The sequence below is a fragment of the Phocoena sinus genome, chromosome 14 (assembly GCF_008692025.1).
Source record: "Phocoena sinus isolate mPhoSin1 chromosome 14, mPhoSin1.pri, whole genome shotgun sequence".
Taxonomy (NCBI): Eukaryota; Metazoa; Chordata; class Mammalia; order Artiodactyla; family Phocoenidae; genus Phocoena; species Phocoena sinus.
In genome coordinates, this window is record NC_045776.1 from 63784659 (window position 1) to 63807702 (window position 23044).

A 23044-nucleotide genomic window follows, 5' to 3' on the forward strand; every position below is an offset into this window, starting at 1 on the left:
CTTCCAATCCATGAACATGGGATGTCATTTCATTCATCTAGGTCTTAAATTCACATGCATTTTTACTAGACTGAATCCACATTCCCTTCATCATACTGGAGACAGCTGTAGACCTCCCTCCTTATTTAGCTCTGCCACGTATTAAAATAGAAATATATATAAATGCTGCCCCTTTTTTTTTTGCAGTACGCGGGCCTCTCACTGTTGTGGCCTCTCCCATTGCAGAGCACAGGCTCCGGACGTGCAGGCTCAGCGGCCATGGCTCACGGGCCTAGCCACTCCGCGGCATGTGGGATCTTCCCGGACTGGGGCACGAACCCGTGTCCCCTGTATTGGCAGGCGGACTCTCAACCACTGCGCCACCAGGGAAGCCCAATGCTGTCCATTTTTAAGAGAACTCTAAGGACTATAAAGGATCTAGGGTTTTCCTATTTATTGGGAATGCATTATTTAGGAATCGAAATCATTAAGGTCAACTTTTCTGCTGTTTTCTGAGTGTTTACTGTATAAAATTTATCGAAGAAAAAGGTGACCAATGAAATAGATCTTTTAATGTACACATAATCCTATTTACATACATAAGTAAAAAAGTACATGTGTATGTAAGAGCACAGAAAAAACTTTGGATGAAAATACACCAATTTGTTATAGTGGTTACCTCTGGAGAAGGAGGAGCAATGGGATGGAGAAGAAAAGAGAACTAGCACCCTTTACTTGCATTTTTTTTTTTTTTTGCCATAAATGTTTTCATGTATTTCTGGTGTAATTTTAAATCTGAATAACAATAAATATAAATATGCCCCAGTAACATGAGTTTTTCAACAGATATCACCCTAAGAGTAAATAACCAAGCTGACCTTGAGATCGCAGGTGGTGTTGAGCAGCAGGTTGGAAGGTTTGAGGTCACGGTGCAGCACGTTAGCTGAATGGATATATTTTAACCCTCTGAGGATCTGGTAAAGAAAATAGCAGATATGGTCGTTGCTGAGGTGTTGCGTCTTCAAGAGCTTGTAGAGATCTGTTTCCATGAGGTCCTGTACTATATATCTGTTTGGAAAGGTTAAGGTAACACACCAAAATAGCTGGTCACACTTAGCAAAGCACTGAAAACAAAACGAAGCCAAAGGGTCCATTATGACATCATGAGGCTCGGGAGGGAAATGAGAACCTGATGAAAACTTGGTACACCTCAACAGAAGGAATCGGAAAGTCGTGAACTCCTTCTTAGGTCCTGTGAGACAGCAGGCACCACACCTGCCTGATATGCGCAGTGATGCGCTAGCGGAGACCTGACGCAGGTGGTGTGGATGAGTCCTGGTCTCCAAGCTGTCCACCATCAACAGACGCCCTCTGGGGTTGTTGGGAAGGGCTGGGGGAGGGTGGGGGCCAGCACCAGGCACTCTCTCCTCTCTGGCCTAGCAACAACTCAAAACGTCACTGTTCTTTTACCTCCCTTCTTGTCCCCCTCCTTCTCGACAAAAATCAACCATAAAACTTTTGGAAACACAGGCCTAGAACACATTTGCTACTAAACTCAACCCTCAGTCTATTTGCTTCACTCTTCAGTTAAGGTTAAGAGTATAAATAAGTATGTAAGACTGTTGGAAGTTGTGCTAGGTAGGGGCCTGTCCTAGTTGAGCTCCTCTTGTTTTCCTGCCTATCCGTGTATCTCAGCATATAAAATTTTAGTTATGGCTAACTTCATTCATTCCCACAGAAAATAAATTAGAAAAGCGGCTAGGTTTTAACTTCACCACGATATTATTTCATTAGTGTTTTTGCATTTCTTTTATTCATTTCTGTGTAAATATTACACATCTACAGATTCATGCTAGATGAGACATGGTACAGAAATTGAAGGAAACATGACTGGAAAACGTCATCTGACAGAGATGTGATTTTCAAGGCAAAAGGTAAAGCAGGACAACAGATGGCAGGAGGAGGCATTTCATTTAAAATATCATCAGAACTTAGTGACAGAGCTGTCTAAAAATGGAAAGGCTAAAAAATAATAATAAAAATAAAAATAAAAAAAATAAAAATGGAAAGGCTGCCTGGAGATAGTGAGCTGCCTCTCCCTGGAGGGGCAGAATGCGAAGTGGGCAAACTGGTGGGAACATTGCTGCGGCCAGAACCGGAACCTTCTCCCATCAGGTCCTCCTCAGCACACTTCACACTTGTACCTTTCAAACACAGTCTTTACCCAGGCAGCCTCCTTTACTCAAGCCTTTACCTGCTTAGTCCAGATTTCTAAATGTTTGTCATAGTTAATCACACAACTTCAGAGCTGAGCCAGCCTTGTAGATCATGAGGGCAAGCATGCCAGTTTTAAAAATGAGAAAACTGGACCCAGATGTGAAATGGCGCTAAGATCAGGACAGTATGGACCTGACCAGGTGCTGTACAGGGCACCCTCTTCCACAGTCGACTGCTCTTTCCTTTTCACTATCATAACAAACCATACCTTGAGTGGCAAACACGTGACTGGAAAAGGTGTTCTCCAAAATTTTCCACTATACACTTAAAGGAAATCTTTACTGAAACTGACAGAAAATATTGGATTTGCCAAAAAGATACTAAAATCAGTTACTGACAAATGAAAAAAATGAATCAGAGAAAAAATGTAAATGATGCAAGTATTACAGTAAATGACAAGCAAAGTACAGTTTCCCCTTAAATGTGCTTTATTACTTTTCCTCCACCCCATAAGTGCAGTCACGTCCAGTTACATTACTCAACCAGGTGACGGAGCAGTGGAGCAGCTGCCTGAAAAGGATACACATCTTTCATCTGCTCAATGGTTGGTGCTCGAATAATATCATTGATTCCAATGATGTTCTCATGTCTGAAGCGCAGTAAGATTTTTATCTCCCTCAGGGTTCTCTGGCAGTAGGTCTGGTGCTCAAAAGGGCTGATTTTCTTGATAGCTACTCGAACTTTGTTGACATTATCATAAGCAGAGCTAAAAAAATAAATAAAAAAGGAGGGGAGGAGGGGAGATGGCATTAAAAACAGTTCTCAGAACAAGGCGGTAAAGTATTAAATGTTTAGCACTCTGGGCAAACGCTTGTTTCATACACGTGAAGGAAGCATGTGTATAATCCACAAAGAGGCCTTAAGCTAGGGAGGATGCGGCTGGCAAAACGCAGCACACACAGAATCTCAAAACTAACAGAGGGCCTGGCCCTGGGAACTGTACAGATGCCCATTTTCATAAACCCAGGAACATGGGCGTATGACACACATAAGCCATTTTCCCACTGTTTTTAACAGCAACTGCATTCTGGTGAGAGCAATCATTTCTGCCTCCAAAACAACTTCCTACTGTTGGATTAGATTCCACTGACTCAGCAGAAACAATCAATTGACCATCAACCACATCTTCAACCCGAACAAAAATGCACCCAAGAGAGCAATAAGGATATACTGCATAGCACAGGAAATTATAGCCATTCTCTTGTAATAACTTCCAATGGAGCATAATCTGTAAAAATACTAAATCACTATGCCGTATATCTGAAACTAATATTGTAAGTCAACTATACTTCAATTAAAAGGTGGGGCAGGAGGATGCATTGATTGCTTGCAACAACTTTGTCTTACGTGCAAAATGACATGACTATTTCTTCCTCCCCCCCCCACAAGAAATTTAATCAAAATGTTTGGGTAGTCTTATAACAAAACCTAAAAAGTATTGTTCAAAAAATACCTTCACAGCCATAACATAGGGCCCAGTTCTTTCCAAGTTGTCCTGAAGGTCTGACTTAATAGAATTCCAAGCAGAAGCAATAATAATTTTATCTTCAATTTTATGATGAATCTGAATCTTGAATATTACTACTATCTTTATGAACAATATTCTATTGAATCTTTTCTGTAAGAGCTTTTCATATTAACAAGTATCAACATCTGGTCCACTGACCGAAGCAATGAAAGAACACGGACGGGCAGTAAGACATTACTTCTGGTCTCCTCTGGGTAAGTGCTAGAAACAGGAAACAGTAAAATAAGTTTATTCTCAAGTTTGTGCTTCTATAATGATATCTATCAGTCTACTTATACTGAGAATTACTGATGCATCTGTTTGACTCTACCACAAAACTATGCTGTAGGAGGGACCTTGTCTCACTCAGCTTCAGTTTTCTCACACCATTTATACATTGCACTCGGGTACCCCAACACTTTGAAATGATGTCTATTTCCTTAAATAAAAGAATAGCTACTCAAATCTTATTTTGCTTTGGTTTGCTGCAAGAAGGCCCAAACCACTGATTTTTAGGTAGACAGGCAAAGGGATATGTCGTTCAAGCAAGCTTATTCAACACTGGGAGTAAATACTATTAGAAATCAAAACTTTTTTGGTAATTCAGATTTTAGAGCCTGAGTTCAACAAAAGAGAACACAGGTTAAAATAGTTATAAAATATTGGTTTACACTCAACATTATAAATACCCAGGGCTTCCCTGGTGGCGCAGTGGTTAAGAATTCGCCTGCCAATGCAGGGGAAACGGGTTCGAGCCCTGGTCCGGGAAGATCCCACATGCCGTGGAGCAACTAAGCCCGTGTGTCACAACTACTGAGCCTGCGCTCTAGAGCCCATGAGCCACAGCTACTAAGCCCCCATGCCATAACTCCTGAAGCCCATAGAGCTAGAGCCCATGCTCTGCAACAAGAGAAGCCACTGCAATGAGAAGCCGGCGCGCTGCAACAGAAGACTAGCCCCTGCTTGCCGCAACTAGAGAAGGCCCGCACACAGCAACGAAGACCCAACGCAGCCAAAAATAAATAAATAAATATTTTAAAATTTAAAATAAATAAATAAATATCCAGTTTTACTGAAGCATGGTAGTCAAACAAACACGGGCATAAACTTGCCTTTGAGAATAAGACTGCTTGGGGAGAGGGGCTTATGGTCAATGTGCCCCTCCAACAGTACCGACTGACACTCAGTGATGAAATTGGAACTGGGTATGTTATTTAAAACAGAGAGAGGGTGTCCCTGGTGGCGCAGTGGTTAAGAACCCGCCTGACAATGCAGGGGACACGGGTTTGAGCCCTGGTCCTGGAAGATCTCACATGCTGCGGAGCAACTACGCCCGTGCACCACAACTACTGAGCCTGTGCTCTAGAGCCCACAAGTCACAACTACTGAGCCTGTGTGCCACAACTACTGAAGCCCACGCCCCTAGAGCCCGTGCTCCACAACAAGTGAAGCCACTGCAATGAGAAGCCCATGCACCGCAACGAAGAGTAGCCCCTGCTCACTGAAACTAGAGAAAGCCTGCGCACAGCAACAAAGACCCAATGCAACCAAAAATAAATAAAAAATAAATTTAAAGTAAATAAATAAATAAAACAGAGAGAGAGGCGCAGACAGATAGACAGACACAGACACACACCCTAAGTAAAGGAGGGAACCTTTTTTTTTTTTTTTTTTGGCGGTACGCGGGCCTCTCACTGTTGTGGCCTCTCCCGTTGCAGAGCACAGGCTCCGGACGCACAGGCTCAGTGGCCATGGCTCACGGGCCCAGCCGCTCTGCGGCATGTGGGATCTTCCCGGACCGGGGCATGAACCCGTGTCCCCTGCATCGGCAGGCGGACTCAACCACTGCGCCACCAGGGAAGCCCAGGAGGGAACTTTTATCCAGCCATTTGGTTATACTAACAGGATACAAGGATTATACTATTACTGTGCCCTTGAGGAGCTCAAGCTATTGAGAGCACCCAGTCATCTTACATAAATGCAGCTTCAAGTCCCAGATGAATTCTATCCTGAGATACATAAATGGTGGGAAATGGGAGGTCAAGCCCAGAGGTGAGCACATTCAATTCTTAAAACGGTAGATTCCTACTATTCAGCAATAAAAGGAAACAAACTGTTGATATATACAACACAGATGAATCTCAAAATAATTATGCTGAGTGAAGCCAGACCAAAAGAAAAGTACCTCTACTTATATAAAATGCAAACTAGTCTATGAGGACACAAAGCACATCAGAAGGGTTTACCTGGGGCTGCTGGGTGGGAGGGATTATACAAATGGAAATGGAAGCTAGATAACTTTTGGAGGCGATGAATGTTCATTATCTAATTGTTTTGATAGCTTAATGGGTGTATAATATGTCAAAACTTAAACTGTACACTGGTATATTGTTCATCAAGCAATTCTTAAGAGAGCAATTAAAAAAAGGAGCCAGGGCTCTCCAAATGCATGGTCAATTCCAGGGCCAGGGTGGGTGGGAACAGAGATTCCAGAACTATATTTGACCAGTTAATGTGGAAGTAGAAGCCCACAGAATTCTGGAGTAGATTATTTAACAGACATTTTGTGATCGTTTAGGGAAGAAAAGGGAACCAGCATGAGTCAATTATGAACAAGTCATGCTAAACTAACCTCATTTCCTGTTTTGACAGGGTTACCACAACAACAGGAGGGTGACGCCAGAGCTGCAGTGGATTCAAGCCACACTTGTCAAGCTCTTCCCACTTCTGAGACTTCGTGTTAGTACTGGGGGCAAAGCCAATCAGCGATCCTGCTCTTAAAAACCTGGCAATTTAGTGAGGGAAGGAAACAGGAACAGACAGCATGCACTGCTTTTATCACAGTAAAGCACTTCTGAAACCCAAGGAGAAGCTGGGTAGATTAAGTCCAAATAAGGGCAACAAAGAGAGGATTAAAAGAAGATGAGGCCTGTAGAAACCATACCCTGAAAGATGAGCAGGCTTTTGAAAGAGGAGCAAGGGCACAGAGAAGGCGAGAGGCAACATGTGGAGAGGAAAACAATCAGGCCATCTACGGGGACAGCTGGTCCTCACCCAATCAGGCACCTCCTCACCCAGTGGTGATTACTGGGTCCGGAGAATGTGCCATCAGGAGCCCCAGAATCCCAAGGCGGTGAGCAGAATGCTCCTCCAGGGTGTGTACCACAAGCGGTGGCCAAGGGGAGCTATCTGCAGGGTATACATGGTGCGTGAACTGTTGGGCTGGGGGTCCACAAGCTCCAGCTCATGGGGGTTGGGGGGGGCACAGCACTGGCTGGGAAGAGAAGAGGGCTATGCTGGAGGCCTGCTCTCCTCAAACTGCTGACACCCAACTCTAAAAAGCCCAAGATTTTTCAATTTGAACCTGATCTTCCAGGTCTTTAAGAAAGTTTATGTCTCGGGGGTGAGAATACATTTCTTGTTTCTTAGTTTGATTTATATGGTATGTGATGCTCCATTTGTATTCCTGACCCAGGCCTTGCAAACAAAACATGAGGGGCAGGCCTGGGTTTGGGAGGCACAAAATGAAGGTGGGGGTAGGGGAAGACAATGACAGTCTTGTACTTCCTGATTTAAAGATCTGAGGAGGCTTGCAGGTGATTCGGATGGCTCTGCGCTTCTAGCAGCATTAAAGAGAGAACAAGGTTAGGAGTAAGATATAGGAATTTTTAACGGAAGCCACAGAGGGTTGAACTACTGAGGAGAGATAAGTGGAGAAAACAGGTCTGATGACAGAACTCAGGAGCAGACAGAGGAGGAGGAACCAGCTAGAGAGTGAGGAAGTACCTATAAGCACCAGGAGAGAGTGGTGTTTCAGAAGCCAAGATTATAAAGAGTTCCAAACAAGAATGCTTCACAACAATTGGAAAGCATTCAATGAATCTGCAATCAGCTGATGTGTGGTACCCTGGGTGGCAGTAAGTGGAGAGGAGTGGGGACAGGAGTGGAAGCAGCACAGGTGACTACTTTTAAAGAAGGTGAGGAGGAGAATGACTGGCAAATCCAAGGGAACAACCAAAAGGCACAGGCTGTTATGAAAGCAGTGGGTGGGTCAAAGGCTGGCGGACCAGGTGGGGTGAAAAGACGACTCCCCAAAACTAGGCAGGTGTGAGAAGGCAGCACACACTTCAGGCAAAGCAGAGGTGCATGCAAAGCTACAGAGGCCTGCGGGAACCTGCGGCAAGAGAGTGGGACCCAAGGGGACACGGATGGGGTTGAAGCCGGAGGCATAAGCAGGAACCAGGCCATGCTTAAATATCTACAATTTTACGCTGGGGAGGCACCAAAAGACGTTAGGCAGGGATTTTAAGCATGGCGATATTTTTATGAAGTTCCCTCACGTAGTAGTTTATTGAAGGAATGGAATGGGGAGGGGAGTGCACCAGGCAGGAGCCGTCTTAGCCAACTTGGAACGATGGTGGAGCCACAGCTTTGGAGAAAGTGGCCACAGGCAACTCAAGAAGTAGTGCCTACTTCATAAACCTCATGTTTCCCAGCTTGGTCCTGTTCAAATGCTCTCCATTCAATTAGACTATATTCCTCAATGGCAGAACTATACGTTCTAAATCACTTATGTCTTCTTTCTAGCAGCTGTAACCAAATTCACAGGGGAGAAACAAACAGTGGAGGAGAAGAGACAAATCCTCCTAACAGAAGAACTTGGAGTAATATGTGTAGATCCTCTCCCCTCCAGGAGGTGGGACTCAATCTCTCCCAGCCCCCACACCTTGCAGGCAGGCTGAACTTAGAGACTTGCTTCAAAAGAACAGAATGTGGGCTTCCCTGGTGGCGCAGTGGTTGAGAGCCCGCCTGCCAATGCAGGGGACACGGGTTCGTGCCCCAGTCCGGGAAGATCCCACATGCCGCAGAGTGGCTGGGCCTGTGAGCCATGGCCGCTGAGCTGCCCGTCTGGAGCCTGTGCTCCGCAACGGGAGAGGCCAACAGTGAGAGGCCTGCATACCACAAGAAACAAAAACAAAAGAACAGCATGTGAAGAGGGAAGGACAGTAACTTTACAGTGGAGAAGCCTGGCAGATACCACCTCCACCAGGCGATCAGTTACCACTACCAGTGACGTCATGTGGACACTGTGACTCCCTGATAGGATGAGGCGAGAAAGGCAGCTCATCTCTGTGATTTTCTTTCCCCAAACCTGTAACCCCAGGCTAATAGTGAGAAGAACATCAGACAAACCCAAGTTGAGGGATATTCTACAAAATACTTGATGAGTACTCTTTAAGTCATGAAAAGAAAAGTGAGAAAACAGTCACAGAGAGACAGGCAGACATAACAACTAAATGCATGTAGTACCCTGGATTGGATCCTGGAACAGAAAAAGGAAATCAGTGGAAAAGCAAATTCCAAGTAAAGTCTGAAATTTCTTTATACTAATGCTGGTTTCTCAGTTTTGATAAGCGCATACAGTAATGTAAGATGTTAATATCAAGGGAAACAGAAACTGGGTGGGGGCTTACGGGAACCCTCTGCACTATCCTGGCAACTTTTCTGTAAACCTAAAATTATTCCAACATAGAAGTTTATCTGAAGAAGGTCTTCCACTAAATTATACCTCCAAAACTGATGACATAATTATAATTAACATGTAGAAAATATGGGCTTAATTTAACAAGCAGAAGGAAACATAAACATTTCATAATTATCTACTTTAACCCCCCATAAAAATAAAAATGAATGCCCAATGGAACAAAAATATTCCTAAAAAGGTAACTGAAAACTTTACCTAATTGAACTTTAAGTTATGTTCCACCTCAATCATTTGACAAACATTTACTAAATACCCAATATAGGCTAAATCTCACTGCAGACTGAAATAAATAGAACATCATCCCACCTGCCTTTCTCCCTTTGAGCATCCTTAAGAATAGGGATGGTATTTGAAGGTATTTACTGCAAAACTACCTAAAAGAACAAAACCTGTATTGCCAAACATAAGGATTAATACATTATGGAATATTTATATATAATATATATATAAATATATATAACATATATAATATTTATATATGCAGCCATTAAACTAAGTATGAAGATTGTATTAACTAAAGGTAAGATTCAAAATAAACCAACAGACTGCAGCTTAAAAATATTTATCTAGAAGAGGCAATATACAGAACAAGCTAGGATGATGGGACCATGAGTGATTTAAAATGTAATTTAAATTTGTATTTTGTCTTACTATTTCTGTCTATTCTATTGGGAGAAAAAAATAACCAGTGAGGGGTAGGTAATATAAGATAAGGCAGCTTGAAGGAAATAACTTGAGTTTTTAAATGAGTTCCTAAAGTTCTAAATACCTTCACAGGCTTTTGCTTCTTAACTTAAAAAACCAGACAGTATTTATGAAATAACAGTTTTCTGACACCCAGCAACAGGCAACACAGGCCGGCAAGCTGAGCCCTGTGACTGCCCCAGCTTACAGCCTGGAGTTACCAGGTTTCAGTAAAGAGAAGGGAAACCCAAATGGAGCCTGGTAGTCTCCCTGAGTTGAGACAGAATTCGAGATCTGGAGAGTCCAACTCAGAATTTCTGCGGCTGAGTACAGGAGAGGAGAACTTCAGAGAAGGTTGGGGAGATCCGCAGAGGGTTCCCTCTGAGTGTCCAGCTGATAATGATCAGAGCTTGTGCATGATCAAATTCCAAGGCTGGGGAAGGAGCCACCAGAGAGGAGCAGATGGACTAATCCGTGTGGAAAAAGGCTGGGAACAGTTCCTCTTCTACCACTTTTCCAGTAAAGACCTCCTCATACCAGGACAAAAAACTGAGTCCTCAGAAAGGTGTTGACTCAGTACTGGGGCTAAATTAGTCTTTGACTAAAGGCTATTCTGGACTAAATGCCTAAAAGAGAGCTAAAATGCTTAAAAGAGAGCTTTCAAGGGATCAAAGTGTTCCAAGTAACTTAACTGCATCCCAGAAAAAAAAGTCCCAAAGTATTTAAAGAAATACCAAAAAAAGCCCTAGCACTCAATGTAAAATCCAGTGTCTTGCATCCAATCAACATCCAAACCGCCCCCCCGCAAAAAATAAAAAAAACCCAGGAACTATATTCAATACCTTGCAATAACCTATAATGGAAAAGAATCTGAAAAAAATATAAATATTGAATATAATGAATCACTTTGCTGTACATCTGAAATACTGTAAATCAGTAAAAACAACAGCCACAAAACAAAAAAGCAGGAAAATACAATCTATAATGAAGAGAAAAGCCAATAAAAAAACATACCTAGGAAGTAGAGATGACAGAATTAGTAGACAATCATGTGTACTGGTATAAATATACTCCATATGCTCGTGAACGTAGAGCACAATATAAAGAGAGAAGTGGAAGGTATAAAAAAGACTCAAAATGAACTTCTAGAGATGAAAAAAATACAATGGTTGAAATTAGCAAGAGATTATACACTGAAGAAAAACCTGGTGACCTAGAAGACACAGCAGTAGAATCTAGCCAAAATGTAATGCAATGGAGACATCGGGGGTAACAGAGCACCAGCGAGTTGTGGGACAAGGTCAAGGAGATTAACATACATTTAATTGGAGTCTAACAACTTCACATGTACAAAATGCGAGGGAAAGTAAATATTTCTAGAAAAGTGTTAAATGTCAAGGAAAAAAGAAACATACAAGTGCTCTCTCTACACTGGTTTCCAACTTAGCAACAGGCACCACTTAGTAGCTGAGATTGTCATTACAACAGAGAGTGAAAACTTATGCTGATGCCCAAGTATTAGCTGAGAGAAGCTGCATTCAGATACCTATGGTATTAAGCTCTGAGATTATAAAAGAATTATTTTCGGATTCCCACTTGGACATACAGAAATAATTTGATATATTATGGACTCTGAGAAACAGAGGAGCCATTTCAAATCTACTACGTTTGCCAGCTGGAATGACAGCAGTCTTGCATGTGAAGGGAAAAAAAGGCCTGCTCCAAATTGCTCCACGAAAGCTGTACCCTTTATTCTTTAAAAAAGCATTATTCCAAAATTTCAGGATTTCTAGTTATTTGGTTATTAGAGTTTAGGAAAGAACCTTTATTCTTAAGACTATTCATTTGAATAGCTTTACTCTTGTGGTATAGTTCCCTTTCACTGTTAGAAGTTCTCTGATCGTGTCTCATAAAATTGACATTCCCCCGTCATCCTGAACTTTCCTGCTTTTTTTCTAGGTATATCTGGGTCTGTCCATGGCCCTGATAGCAGGGTGCTCAGCATGGTCACTACTCTCCAGTGCTGGTGGTGCCCACACCAGCTCCACTTCCAATTTGGCTACTGCATTCTCACACACACTCCAAGGCTGTGGGGTGTGAGGAGCCACCCACAGGGCTGGCTTGTACTGCCAATTCTTCACACCCTCGACTCCTGATCACACCTCCTCCTCTCAAAGTCATACTTACTACAGTGCAAACAGCAACAACAGTTAACAGGGTTGATGCAGCACTTTCAAGTCTTGTTTCCCCCAGGTCAAGACTTTTATTTTTGATGTATATTACATATGAGGCATATTTTCACTTTACATCATGTTTACTCACAATTACTGATATATTGTGTTGTCTTGTTTCTTATATGGACATCACTCAAGATATTTATAGTTGGGTGGTGATAATAAAAAGAAATCTTATGAACAATTCTTATTTAATAATATCTACAACTTATTGAGTGTTTACTATGTGTCAGACATTGCTCTATGTTAATATCTGTGAACCTCTTTCAGAAGGTGGTATTTATTTAAGGTGGGTTAGAAAGCACAGCAGGGTTTAATAGGCAGTCTATGAGGAAAGGCTTGCAGAAGGAAGTAGCCACAGGAACTAAAGCATGGAAGGCTGGGTACAAGTGCAAAGCTGTCCAGTACAGCTGGAGTTTAGAGCTCATCTGGGCGAAAAGCAAAAGGTCACACAAAGAAAGCTGAGAAATCTGTACTTTATTCTTTTTTTTTAATTTTAAAATTTTATTTATTTTTTTATACAGCAGGTTATTAGTCATCAATTTTATACACATCAGTGTATACATGTCAATCCCAACTGCCCAATTCATCTCACCACCCCCACCCCTGCAGCTTTCCCCCCTTGGTGTCCATACGTTTGTTCTCTACATCTGTGTCTCAATTTCTGCTCTGCAAACAGGTTCACCTGTACCATTTTTCTAGGTCCCACATATACGCGTTAATATACGATATTTGTTTTTCTCTTTCTGACTTAATTCACTCTGTATGACAGTCTCTAGATCCATCCACGTCTCAACAAATGACCCAACTTCTTTCCTTTTTATAGCTGAGTAATATTCCACTGTATATATGTACCACATCTTCTTTATCCATTCGTCTGTCGATGGGCATCTAGGTTGCTTCCATGACCTGGCTATTGTAAATAGTGCTGCAATGAACATTGGGGTGCACGTGTCTTTTTGAATTATGGTTTTCTCTGGGTATATGCCCAGTAGCGGGATTGCTGGATCATATGGTAATTCTATTTTTAGATTTTTAAGGAACCTCCATACTGTTCTCCATAGTGGCTGTATCAATTTACATTCCCACCAACAGTGCAGGAGGGTTCCCTTTTCTCCACATCCTCTCCAGCATTTGTTGTTTGTAGATTTTCTGATGATGCCCATTCTAACTGGTGTGAGGTGATCCCTCATTGTAGTTTTGATTTGCATTTCTCTGGTAATTAGTGATGCTGAGCAGCTTTTCATGTGCTTCTTGGCCATCTGTATGTCTTCTTTGGAGAAATGTCTATTTAGGTCTTCTGCCCATTTTTGGATTGGGCTGTTTGTTTTCTTAATATTGAGCTGCATGAGCTGTTTATATATTTTGGAGATTAATCCTCTGTCCGTTGATTCATCTGCAAGTATTTTCTCCCATTCTGAGGGTTGTCTTTTCATCTTGTTTATGGTTTCCTTTGCTGTGCAAAAAACTTTGAAGTTTCATTAGGTCCTATTTGTTTATTTTTGTTTTTATTTCCATTACTCTAGGAGGTGGATCAAAAAAAAAATCTTGCTGTGATTTATGTCAAAGAGTGTTCTTTCTATGTTTTCCTCCAAGAGTTTTACAGTGTCCCGTCTTACATTTAGGTCTCGAATCCATTTTGAGTTTATTTTTGTGTATGGTGTTAGGAAGTGTTCTGATTTCATTTTTTTACATGTTTTGCCAGCACTACTTATTGAAGAGACTGTCTTTTCTCCATTGTATATCCTTGCCTCCTTTCTCATAGATTAGTTGACCAGAGGTGCATGGGTTTATTTCTAGGCTTTCTATCTTGTTCCATTGATCTGTGTTTCGGTTTTTGTACCAGTACCATATTGTCTTGATGACTGCAGCTTTGTAGTATAGTCTGAAGTCAGGGAGTCTGATTCCTCCAGCTCCGTTTTTTTCCCTCAAGACTGTTTTGGCTATTCGAGGTCTTTTGTGTCGCCATACAAATTTTAAGATTTTTTGTTCTAGTTCCGTAAAAAATGCCATGGGTAATTTGACAGGGATTGCATTGACTGTAGATAGCTTTGGGTAGTATAGTCATCTTCACAATATTGATTCTTCCAACCCAAGATCATGGTATGTCTCTCCATCTGTTGGTATCATCTTTAATTTCTTTCATCAGTCTTATAGTTTTCTGCACACAGGTCTTTTGTCTCCCTAGGTAGGTTTATTCCTAGGCATTTTATTCTTTTTGCAATGGTAACTGGGAGTGTCTCCTTAATTTCTCTTTCAGATGTTTCATCATTAGTGTATAGGAATACAAGAGATTTCTGTGCATTAATTTTGTATCCTGCAACTTTACCAAATTCATTGATCAGCTCTAGTAGTTTTCTGGTGGCATTCTCTATGCATAGTATCATGTCATCTGCAAACAGTGACAGTTTTACTTCTTCTTTTCCAATTTGCATTCCTTTTATTTTTCTTCTCTGATTGCCATGGCTAGGACTTCCAAAACTATGTTGAATAATAGTGATGAGAGTGGATATCCTTGTCTCATTCCTGATCTTAGAGGAAATGCTTTCAGTTTTTCACCATTGAGAATGATGTTTGCTGTGGGTTTGTCGTATATGGCCTTTATTATGTTGAGGTAGGTTCCCTCTATGCCCACTTTCTGGAGGGTTTTTTAGCATAAATTGGTGTTGAATTTTGTCAGAAATTTTTTTCTGCATCTATTGAGATGATTATATGGTTTTTCTTCTTCAATTTGTTCATGTAGTGTATCACATTGACTGATTTGCATATACTGAAGAATCCTTGCATCCCTGGGATAAATCCCACTTGATCATGGTGTATGATCCTTGTAATGTGCTGTTGGATTCTGTTTGCTAGTATTTTTTTTTTTTTTTTAAGCATTTTTATTTTTATTTTTTGCGGTACATGGGCCTCTCACTGTTGCGGCCTCTCCCATTGCGGAGCACAGGCTCCGGAAGCGCAGGCTCAGCGGCCATGGCTCACGGGCCCAGCCGCTCCACGGCATGCGGGATCCTCCCGGACCGGCGCTCGAACCCGTGTCCCCTGCATCGGAAGGCGGACTCTCAACCAGTGCGCCACCAGGGAAGCCCCTGTTTGCTAGTATTTTGTTGAGGATTTTTGCAACTATATTCATCAGTGATATTGGTCTGTAATTTTCTTTTTTTGTAGTATCTTTGTCTGGTTTTGGTTATCAGGGTGATGGTGGCTTCATAGAGTTTGGGAGTGTTCCTTCCTCTGCAGTTTTTTGGAAGAGTTTGAGAAGGATGGGTTAGCTCTTCTCTAAACGTTTGATAGAATTCACCTGTGGAGCCATCTGGTCCTGGACTTTCATTTGTTGGAAGATTTTTAATCACGGTTTCAATTTCATTACTTGTGATTGGTCTGTTCATATTTTCTATTTCTTCCTGGTTCAGTCTTGGAAGGTTATACCTTTCTAAGAATTTGTCCATTTCTTCCAGGTTGTCCATTTTATTGGCATAGAGTTGCTTATAGTAGTCTCTTAGGATGCTTTGTATTTCTGCGGTGTCTGTTGTAACTTCTCCTTTCTCATTTCTAATTTTATGGATTTGAGTCCTCTCCCTCTTTTTCTTGATGAGTCTGGCTAATGGTTTATCAATTTTGTTTATCTTCTCAAAGAACCAGCTTTTAGTTTTATTGGTCTTTGCTATTGTTTTCTTTGTTTCTATTTCATTTATTTCTTCTCTGATCTTTATGATTTCTTTCCTTCTGCTAACTTTGGGTTTTGTTTGTTCTTCTTTCTCTAGCTCCTTTAGGTGTAAGGTTAGATCGTTTATTTGAGATTTTTCTTGTTTCTTGAGATAGGCTTGTATAGCTATAAACTTCCCTCTTATGATTGTTTTTGCCGCATGCCATACGTTTTGGATCATTGTGTTTTCGTTGTCATTTGTCTCTAGGTTTTTTTGTTTTTTTGTTGGTTTTTTTTGCGGTATGCAGGCCTCTCACCGCTGTGGCCCCTCCTGTTGCGGAGCACAGGCTCTGGATGCACAGGCTCAGCGGCCATGGCCCACGTGTCCAGCTGCTCCGCGGCACGTGGGATACTCCCAGATCAGGGCAAGAACCCGCGTCCCCTGCATCGTCAGGCGGACTCTCAACCACTGCGCCACCAGTGAAGCCTTCTAAGTACTTTTTGATTTCCTCTTTGATTTCTTCAGTGATCTCTTGGTTATTTAGTAACGTATTGTTTAGCCTCCATGTGTTTGTGTTTTTTATGTTTTTTCCCCTGTAATTGATTTCTAATCTCATAGTGTTGTGGTCAGAAAAGATGCTTGATACGATTTCAATTTTCTTAAATTTACTGAAGCTTGATTTGTGACCAAGATGTGATCTATCCCAGAGAATGTTCTGTGCGCACTTGAGAAGAAAGTGTAATCTGCTGTTTTTGGATGGAATGTCCTAGAATTATCAATTAAATCTATCTGGTCTATTGTGTCATTTAAATTAAAGCTTGTGTTTCCTTATTTCTTTTGTGTCTGGATGATCTGTCCATTGGTATAAGCGAGGTGTTAAAGTCCCCCACTATTAATTGTGTTACTGTCGATTTCCTTTTATAGCTGTTAGTAGTTGCTTTATGTATTGAGGTCCTCCTATGTTGGGTAAACATATATTTGTAATTGTCATATCTTCTTGGATTGACCTCTTGATCATTATGTAGTGTCCCTCCTTGTCTCCTGTAACATTCTTTAAAGTGTATTTTATCTGATATTGAGTATTGCTACTACAGCTTTCTTTTGATTTCCATTTGCATTGAATACCTTTTTCCACCCCCTCACTTTCAGTCTGTATGTGTCCCTAGGTCTGAAGTGGGTCTCTTGTAGACAGCATATAGATGGGTCTTGTCTTTGTATCCATTCAGCAAGCCTGTGTCTTTTGGTTGGAGCATTTAATCCATTCATGTTTAAGGTAATTATCGATATGTATGTTCCTATGACCATTTTCTTAATTGTTTTGGGTTTGTTTTTGTAGGGCCTTTTCTTCTCTTGTGTTTCCCACTTAGAGAAGTCCCTTTAGCTTTTGTTGTAGAGCTGGTTTGGTGGTGCTGAGTTCTCTTAGCTTTTGCTTGTCTGTAAAGCTTTTGATTTCTCCATCGAATGTGAATGAGATCCTTGCTGGGTAGAATAATCTTGGTTGTAGGTTCTTCCCTTCCATCACTTTAAGTATATCATGCCACTCCCTTCTGGCTTGTAGAGTTTCTGCTGAGAAATCAGCTGTTAATCTTATGGGCATTCCCTTGTATGTTATTTGTCATTTTTCCCTTGCTGCTTTCAATAATTTTTCTTTGTCTTTAATTTTTGCTAATTTGATTACCATGTGTCTCGGCGTGTTTCTCCTTGGGTTTATCCTGTATGGGACTCTCTGTGCTTCCTGGGCTTGGGTGGCTACTTCCTTTCCCATGTTAGGGAAGTTTTCAACTATAATCTCCTCAAATATTTTCTCTGGTCCTTTCTCTCTCTCTTCTCTTTCTGGGATCCCTATAATGCGAATGTTGTTGTGTTTAATGTTGTCCCAGAGGTCTCTTAGGCTGTGTCTTCATTTCTTTTCATTCTTTTTTCTCTATCCTGTTCCGCAGCAGTGAATTCCACCATTCTGTCTTCCAGGTCACTTATCTGTTCTTCCGCCTCAGTTGTTCTGCTATTGATTCCTTCTAGTGTAGTTTTCATTTCAGTTATTGTATTGTTCATCTCTGTTTGTTTGTTCTTTAATTCTTCTAGGTCTTTGTTAAACATTTCTTGCATCTTCTCGATCTTTGCCTCCATTCTTTTTCCCAGGTCCTGGATCATCTTCACTATCGTTATTGTGAATTCTTTTTCTGGAAGGTTGCCTGTCTCCACTTTATTTAGTTGTTTTTCTGGGGTTTTATCTTGTTCCTTCATCTAGTACATAGTCTTCTGCCTTTTCATCGTCTATCTTTCTGTGAATGTGGTTTTGTTCTACAGGCTGCAGGATTGTAGTTCTTGCTTCTGCTGTCTGCCTTCTGGTGATGAGGCTATCTAAGAGGCTTGTGCAAGTTTCCTGATGGGAGGGACTGGTGGTGGGTAGAGCTGACTGTTGCTCTGGTAGGCAGAGCTCAGTAAAACTTTAATCTGCTTGACTGATGTTGGTTGGGGCTGGGTTCCCTCCTGTTGGTTGTTTGGCCTGAGGCAACCCAACACTGGAGCCTACCTGGCCTCGTTGGTGGGGCTAATGGCTGACTCTGAGAGGGCTCACGCCAAGAAGTACTTCCCAGAACTTCTGCTGTCAGTGTCCTTGTCCCCACAGTGAGCCACAGCCACCCCCCGCCTCTGCAGGAGACCCTCCAACACTAGCAGGTAGGTCTGGTTCAGTCTTCCCTTGGGTCACTCTTTCCCCTGGGTCCCAATGCACACACTACTTTGTGTGTGCCCTCCAAGAGTGGAGTCTCTGTTTCCCCCAGTCCTGTCGAAGTCCTGCAATCAAATCCCACTAGCCTTCAAAGTCTGATTCTCTAGGAATTCCTCCTCCCGTTGCCGGATCCCCAGGTTGGGAAGCCTGACGTGGGGCTCAGAACCCTCACTCCAGTGGGTGGACTTCTGTGGTATAAGTGTTCTCTGGTCTTCTGGTGGATGAGTCTGGAGTCACCCACCCAGCAGTTATGGGATTTGATTTTACTGTGATTGTGCCCCTCCTACCGTCTCACTGTGGCTGCTTCTTTGTCTTTCGATGCGGGGTATCTTTTTTGGTGAGTTCCAGTGTCTTCCTGTCAATGACTGTCCCGCAGCTAGTTGTGATTCTGGTGTTCTGACAAGAGGGAGTGAGAGCACGTCCTTCTACTCCACCATCTTGGTTCAGGCTCTAAATTCCTTTAGTAAAGACAATTCCCAAATCTGTACTTTATTCTGATAACAGAAAGAATTCTCCAGCCACGAGAATGACACTATCAGAAATACAGGTATTTCCAGAGACTGAAGGCGGCTAAACAGAAATATTAAGACCAGTAAAAAGCCTACAGTTGTAATTCTCGAAATATTTATATGTCTCACTACTTTGAAATTACAGTAGTTATCACATCTGCTGCTTGATCTTGCTATTTAAGGCATTAATAAAGAAGCACACACATTAAAGATGTATTTTCTAAAACAGTACTTCAACATAACCGATTTCCTTGGTAACCTTACATAATTTATTCTATTCACTTAAGACCACTACTCTGATCTGGCAGTGAGGACCTCCTCAGGAGAACATGCCTCTCACAAAGGATCTCCTGCTTCCCTCGCCAGAATAGGACACACAACAAGAAGCACCTGCTGCAGAGCCCCACCTCCTACTTCATGGATGTGAAATGCCCAGGATGCTATAAAACCACCACCATCTCTAGCCAGGCACAAACAGTAGTTTTGTGTGTTGGCTGCTCTAATGTCCTCTGCCAGCCTACAGGACGAAAAAGCAAGGCTTACAGAAGGATGCTCCTTCAGTTGGAAGCAGCACTAAAAGCACCCTGAATCAAGATGAATGGGAAACGATCCCAATAAACATATTTTGGATTAAAAAAAACAAGCCAAAACAAAAAACAACCCACTAATCTGAGAAGGAGCCACAGGTTTCACTGACTGCCTGAAAGATCCATGACACAAAAAAGATTAAGAACTCTTATTATCAGGGCAATTTACAGATTCAGTGCAAATGGCAGAGACAGAAAACTAGTACATAGAAGTTTGTACTCAAGAGAAAAAATGTCAGTTGGGATCTTGAAGGAGGCACAATGAATAAACTTAAAACCATTCAAATGTCAAAATCAATTTTATCAGGTATTCATTAATCGTCTACATTGTTAAGCGCTATGGATACTACAGCGAAAACAGAAAGCTCCTTACTCTCATAAACTTTATACAACATGGGGGAAATATAAAGAGACATGTATTAGGGGACTTCCCTGGTGGTCTAGTGCAGCAGGGGGCACAGGTTCAATTCCTGGTCAGGGAACTAAGATCCCACAAGATGCGTGGCAAGGCCAAAAAAGAAGAAAAGGGGGGGTGGGGTAAGGAGACATAGATAAATTATGATAGATACTAAGAAAAATTGCAAATGCTATAATTAACATCATCATGGATAACTAGAGAACTTGGTTTAAATTAGGGGCTCAGGGAAGGCTCTTCCTCTCTAAGGAAGTGGCATTTAAAACAGAGACCTGAAGGACAGGCTGGAATTAGCCAGGTGAGGGGTAGCTGAGAAGGCAAGTGTTCTTCTGAACAGAGAGAGGTTAGGCAGGTGAATCTGTGGACCCCAAAGAAGGCTACTTGGTGGCGGGCACATACCAAGCCAAGAGCACATGGCTCAGGATGAGGCTGTGACCTGGAAGTTGTGCTAAGGGTTTAAGACTCATCTTAAGTGCACTTCCACTTTAAGGAAGGACTAAAAGTACCCAATTTATATTTGTAAATGCTCTCTCCAGCTGTGATATGAAGAATAAATTGTAAAAAGGAAAGAGTGAAAAAAGAAACCATTTGAAACACTGCAATAGCACCAGTAAGAGATGGTAGTGGCTTGGACTAAGCAACAAGCACATAACTGGCATTTTAAGCCAGTCAGTTCATTGTACGAAATCATGCCGCCTACTGCAGGACATTCGGCGTCCCAGACTCAAGGGCACTGTGAACCAGCAGCACTCTCAAATCAGTAAAATACTCACAAAAAGAAAAAGCAGCACACCTCTAAGGGCAGTGGTAAAGCCTCTGGAGTGTACAAGATGACGACAGTGGAGACAGGAGGAGTTACTGAGATTGAAAAGGAAAGGTGCTGACTGGGATCTAGTGAGCAAGGTGGGTGAACAGGCCAGATAATACTGTCAAGGTCAAAAATGAGCTGTGCATATGGGAGAAAAAATTTGCAACATGTAGGACTTGTATTTAGAGTATATAAAGAACTCTTACAACTTCAAAATAAGACAAACAACCCAAAATTTTAAATAGGCAAAAGAACAGACACTTTTTGTGTGACAATACACACATACAAAGATGAATGATGTCATAAGGGAAATGTAAATTAAAATCACATAACATACCCATTAGAATGGCTAAAATGAAAAAGAATGACCATACCAAGTGCTGATGAGGATGTAGAAAAGCTAGAACTCTCATACCCTGCAGGTGGAACTACAAAATGGTACAATCACTATGAAAAGGCTTGGTGGTTTCTGAAAAGTTAAATGCACACTCACCATACAACCCAGCAGTTCCACTCCTAATTATTTACTCAAGAGAAATGAAAATATATGTCTATGACAATAGCCAAGATACGGACACAACCTAGGTGTCCACTAATGGATGAATGGATAAAGAAGACGTAGTATGCGTGTACAATGGAATACCAGTCAGCTGTAAAAATGAAAGAAATCTTGTCATCTGCCACAACATGGACGGACCTTGAGGGCATTACACTAAGTGAAATAAGTCAGACAGAGAAAGACAAATACCACATGATGTCACTTATACATGGAATCTAAAAAACAAAACAAAACCCATGTGGTTGCCAGAGGGGTAGGGGGTAGGGATGGGGAGGAAACAGGTAAAGGGGGTCAAGAGGTACAAACTTACAGGTATAAAATAATTAAGTCACGGGGATGCAACGTACAACATAGGGAATACAGTCAATGATACTGTATTGACTTTGTATGGTGACAGATGGTAACTGTACGTATTGTGGTGATCATTTCGCAATGTATACAAATGTCAAACCACTATGTGGTACACATGAAACTAATAAAATATTGTATGTCAAATTACTTCAATTAAAAAATAAAGAAAATATACATCCATAGAGACTTGTATACAAATGTTTGTAGGAGCTTTATTCATAACAGTCACGAACTTGCAACAACCCAAATAGTCGTCAACAAGGAAAGAGTAAACAAACTGTGTGTCACCGTGCAACGGAAGAGCACTGAGCAACAAAAGGGAAATGACTACATGCGACAACAAGGATGAACCTGGAAAACCCTATGCTAAGTGAAAAGGCCAGGCAAAAAAGAGCAAAGACTTCTAAATTCCATTTATCTGAAACGCTAGGTAAGCTGAGGCTGATTTACAGTGATAGAAAACTGGATCCGTGGTTGCCTGAGCTGAAGACTGACAGCAAAGGGCACGAGGGTACTTCTTCGGGGTTATGTAATGTTCCGTATCTCCACCGTGGTGGTGGTTACACAGGGTATATATTTGCCAAGACTCAACTGAACTTTGCACAAAGAAAAGGTCCATTTTGTTGTATATAAATTATACCTCAGGGCTTCTCTGGTGGCGCAGTGGTTAAGAGTCTGCCTGCCGATGCAGGGGATGCAGGTTCGTGCCCCGGTCCAGGAAGATCCCACATGCCGCGGAGCGGCCAGGCCCGTGAGCCATGGCCACTGAGCCTGCGCGTCCGGAGCCTGTGCTCCACAAAGGGAGAGGCCACAACAGTGAGAGGCCCGCGTACCGCAAAGAAAAAGAAAAAAATTATACCTCAAAAGGTGATTTTTTAAAATTGAGCTATGCTACAAAACTGTGGGGCTGATTTTCTCTCATGGTTCATATGCTCATACTGAGGACAATTTCATAGGAAGTGTTCCAAACAGGTTTTGAGCAATGGCAACATCATTAGAATAAATGCCCAGGCTTCCACAGTCATTTCTGGGGCTTTGGCGTAAATATAGCATTTCTGGTACGTTCAGCCCTTCTCCCCATCCTCCCCAGCCCCCTGTCATTACAGTCATTTCATAGCAGAGGCTCAATAATATCTGTGGATAATAAAGTTTGTCTAATGAAGGAACTATCTCCTCATGCATTAGCACCACATACTGTACACGTTGTTAAG

At 41.8% G+C, this 23044-nt stretch overlaps 1 protein-coding gene and 1 pseudogene across 3 annotated transcripts in view; one reads left to right on the forward strand and one right to left on the reverse strand.

Annotated features, from left to right (window-relative positions):
* MAPK1 (mitogen-activated protein kinase 1) overlaps positions 1 to 23044 on the reverse strand; it is a 94807-nt gene that overhangs the window by 37373 nt on the left and 34390 nt on the right. For all 3 annotated transcript variants that reach the window (XR_004345403.1, XM_032602828.1, XM_032602827.1), the window contains exons 2-3: positions 2780 to 2962; positions 858 to 1047 (exon numbers count right to left, since the gene is read on the reverse strand). Coding sequence is in view for 2 of the 3 variants with exons in the window: in XM_032602828.1 (XP_032458719.1) it covers positions 858 to 1047; positions 2780 to 2962 (373 nt within the window). In the remaining variant the exon portion in view is untranslated. The remainder of the gene's footprint in view (positions 1 to 857; positions 1048 to 2779; positions 2963 to 23044) is intronic.
* LOC116738912 lies at positions 15397 to 21473 on the forward strand (annotated as a pseudogene).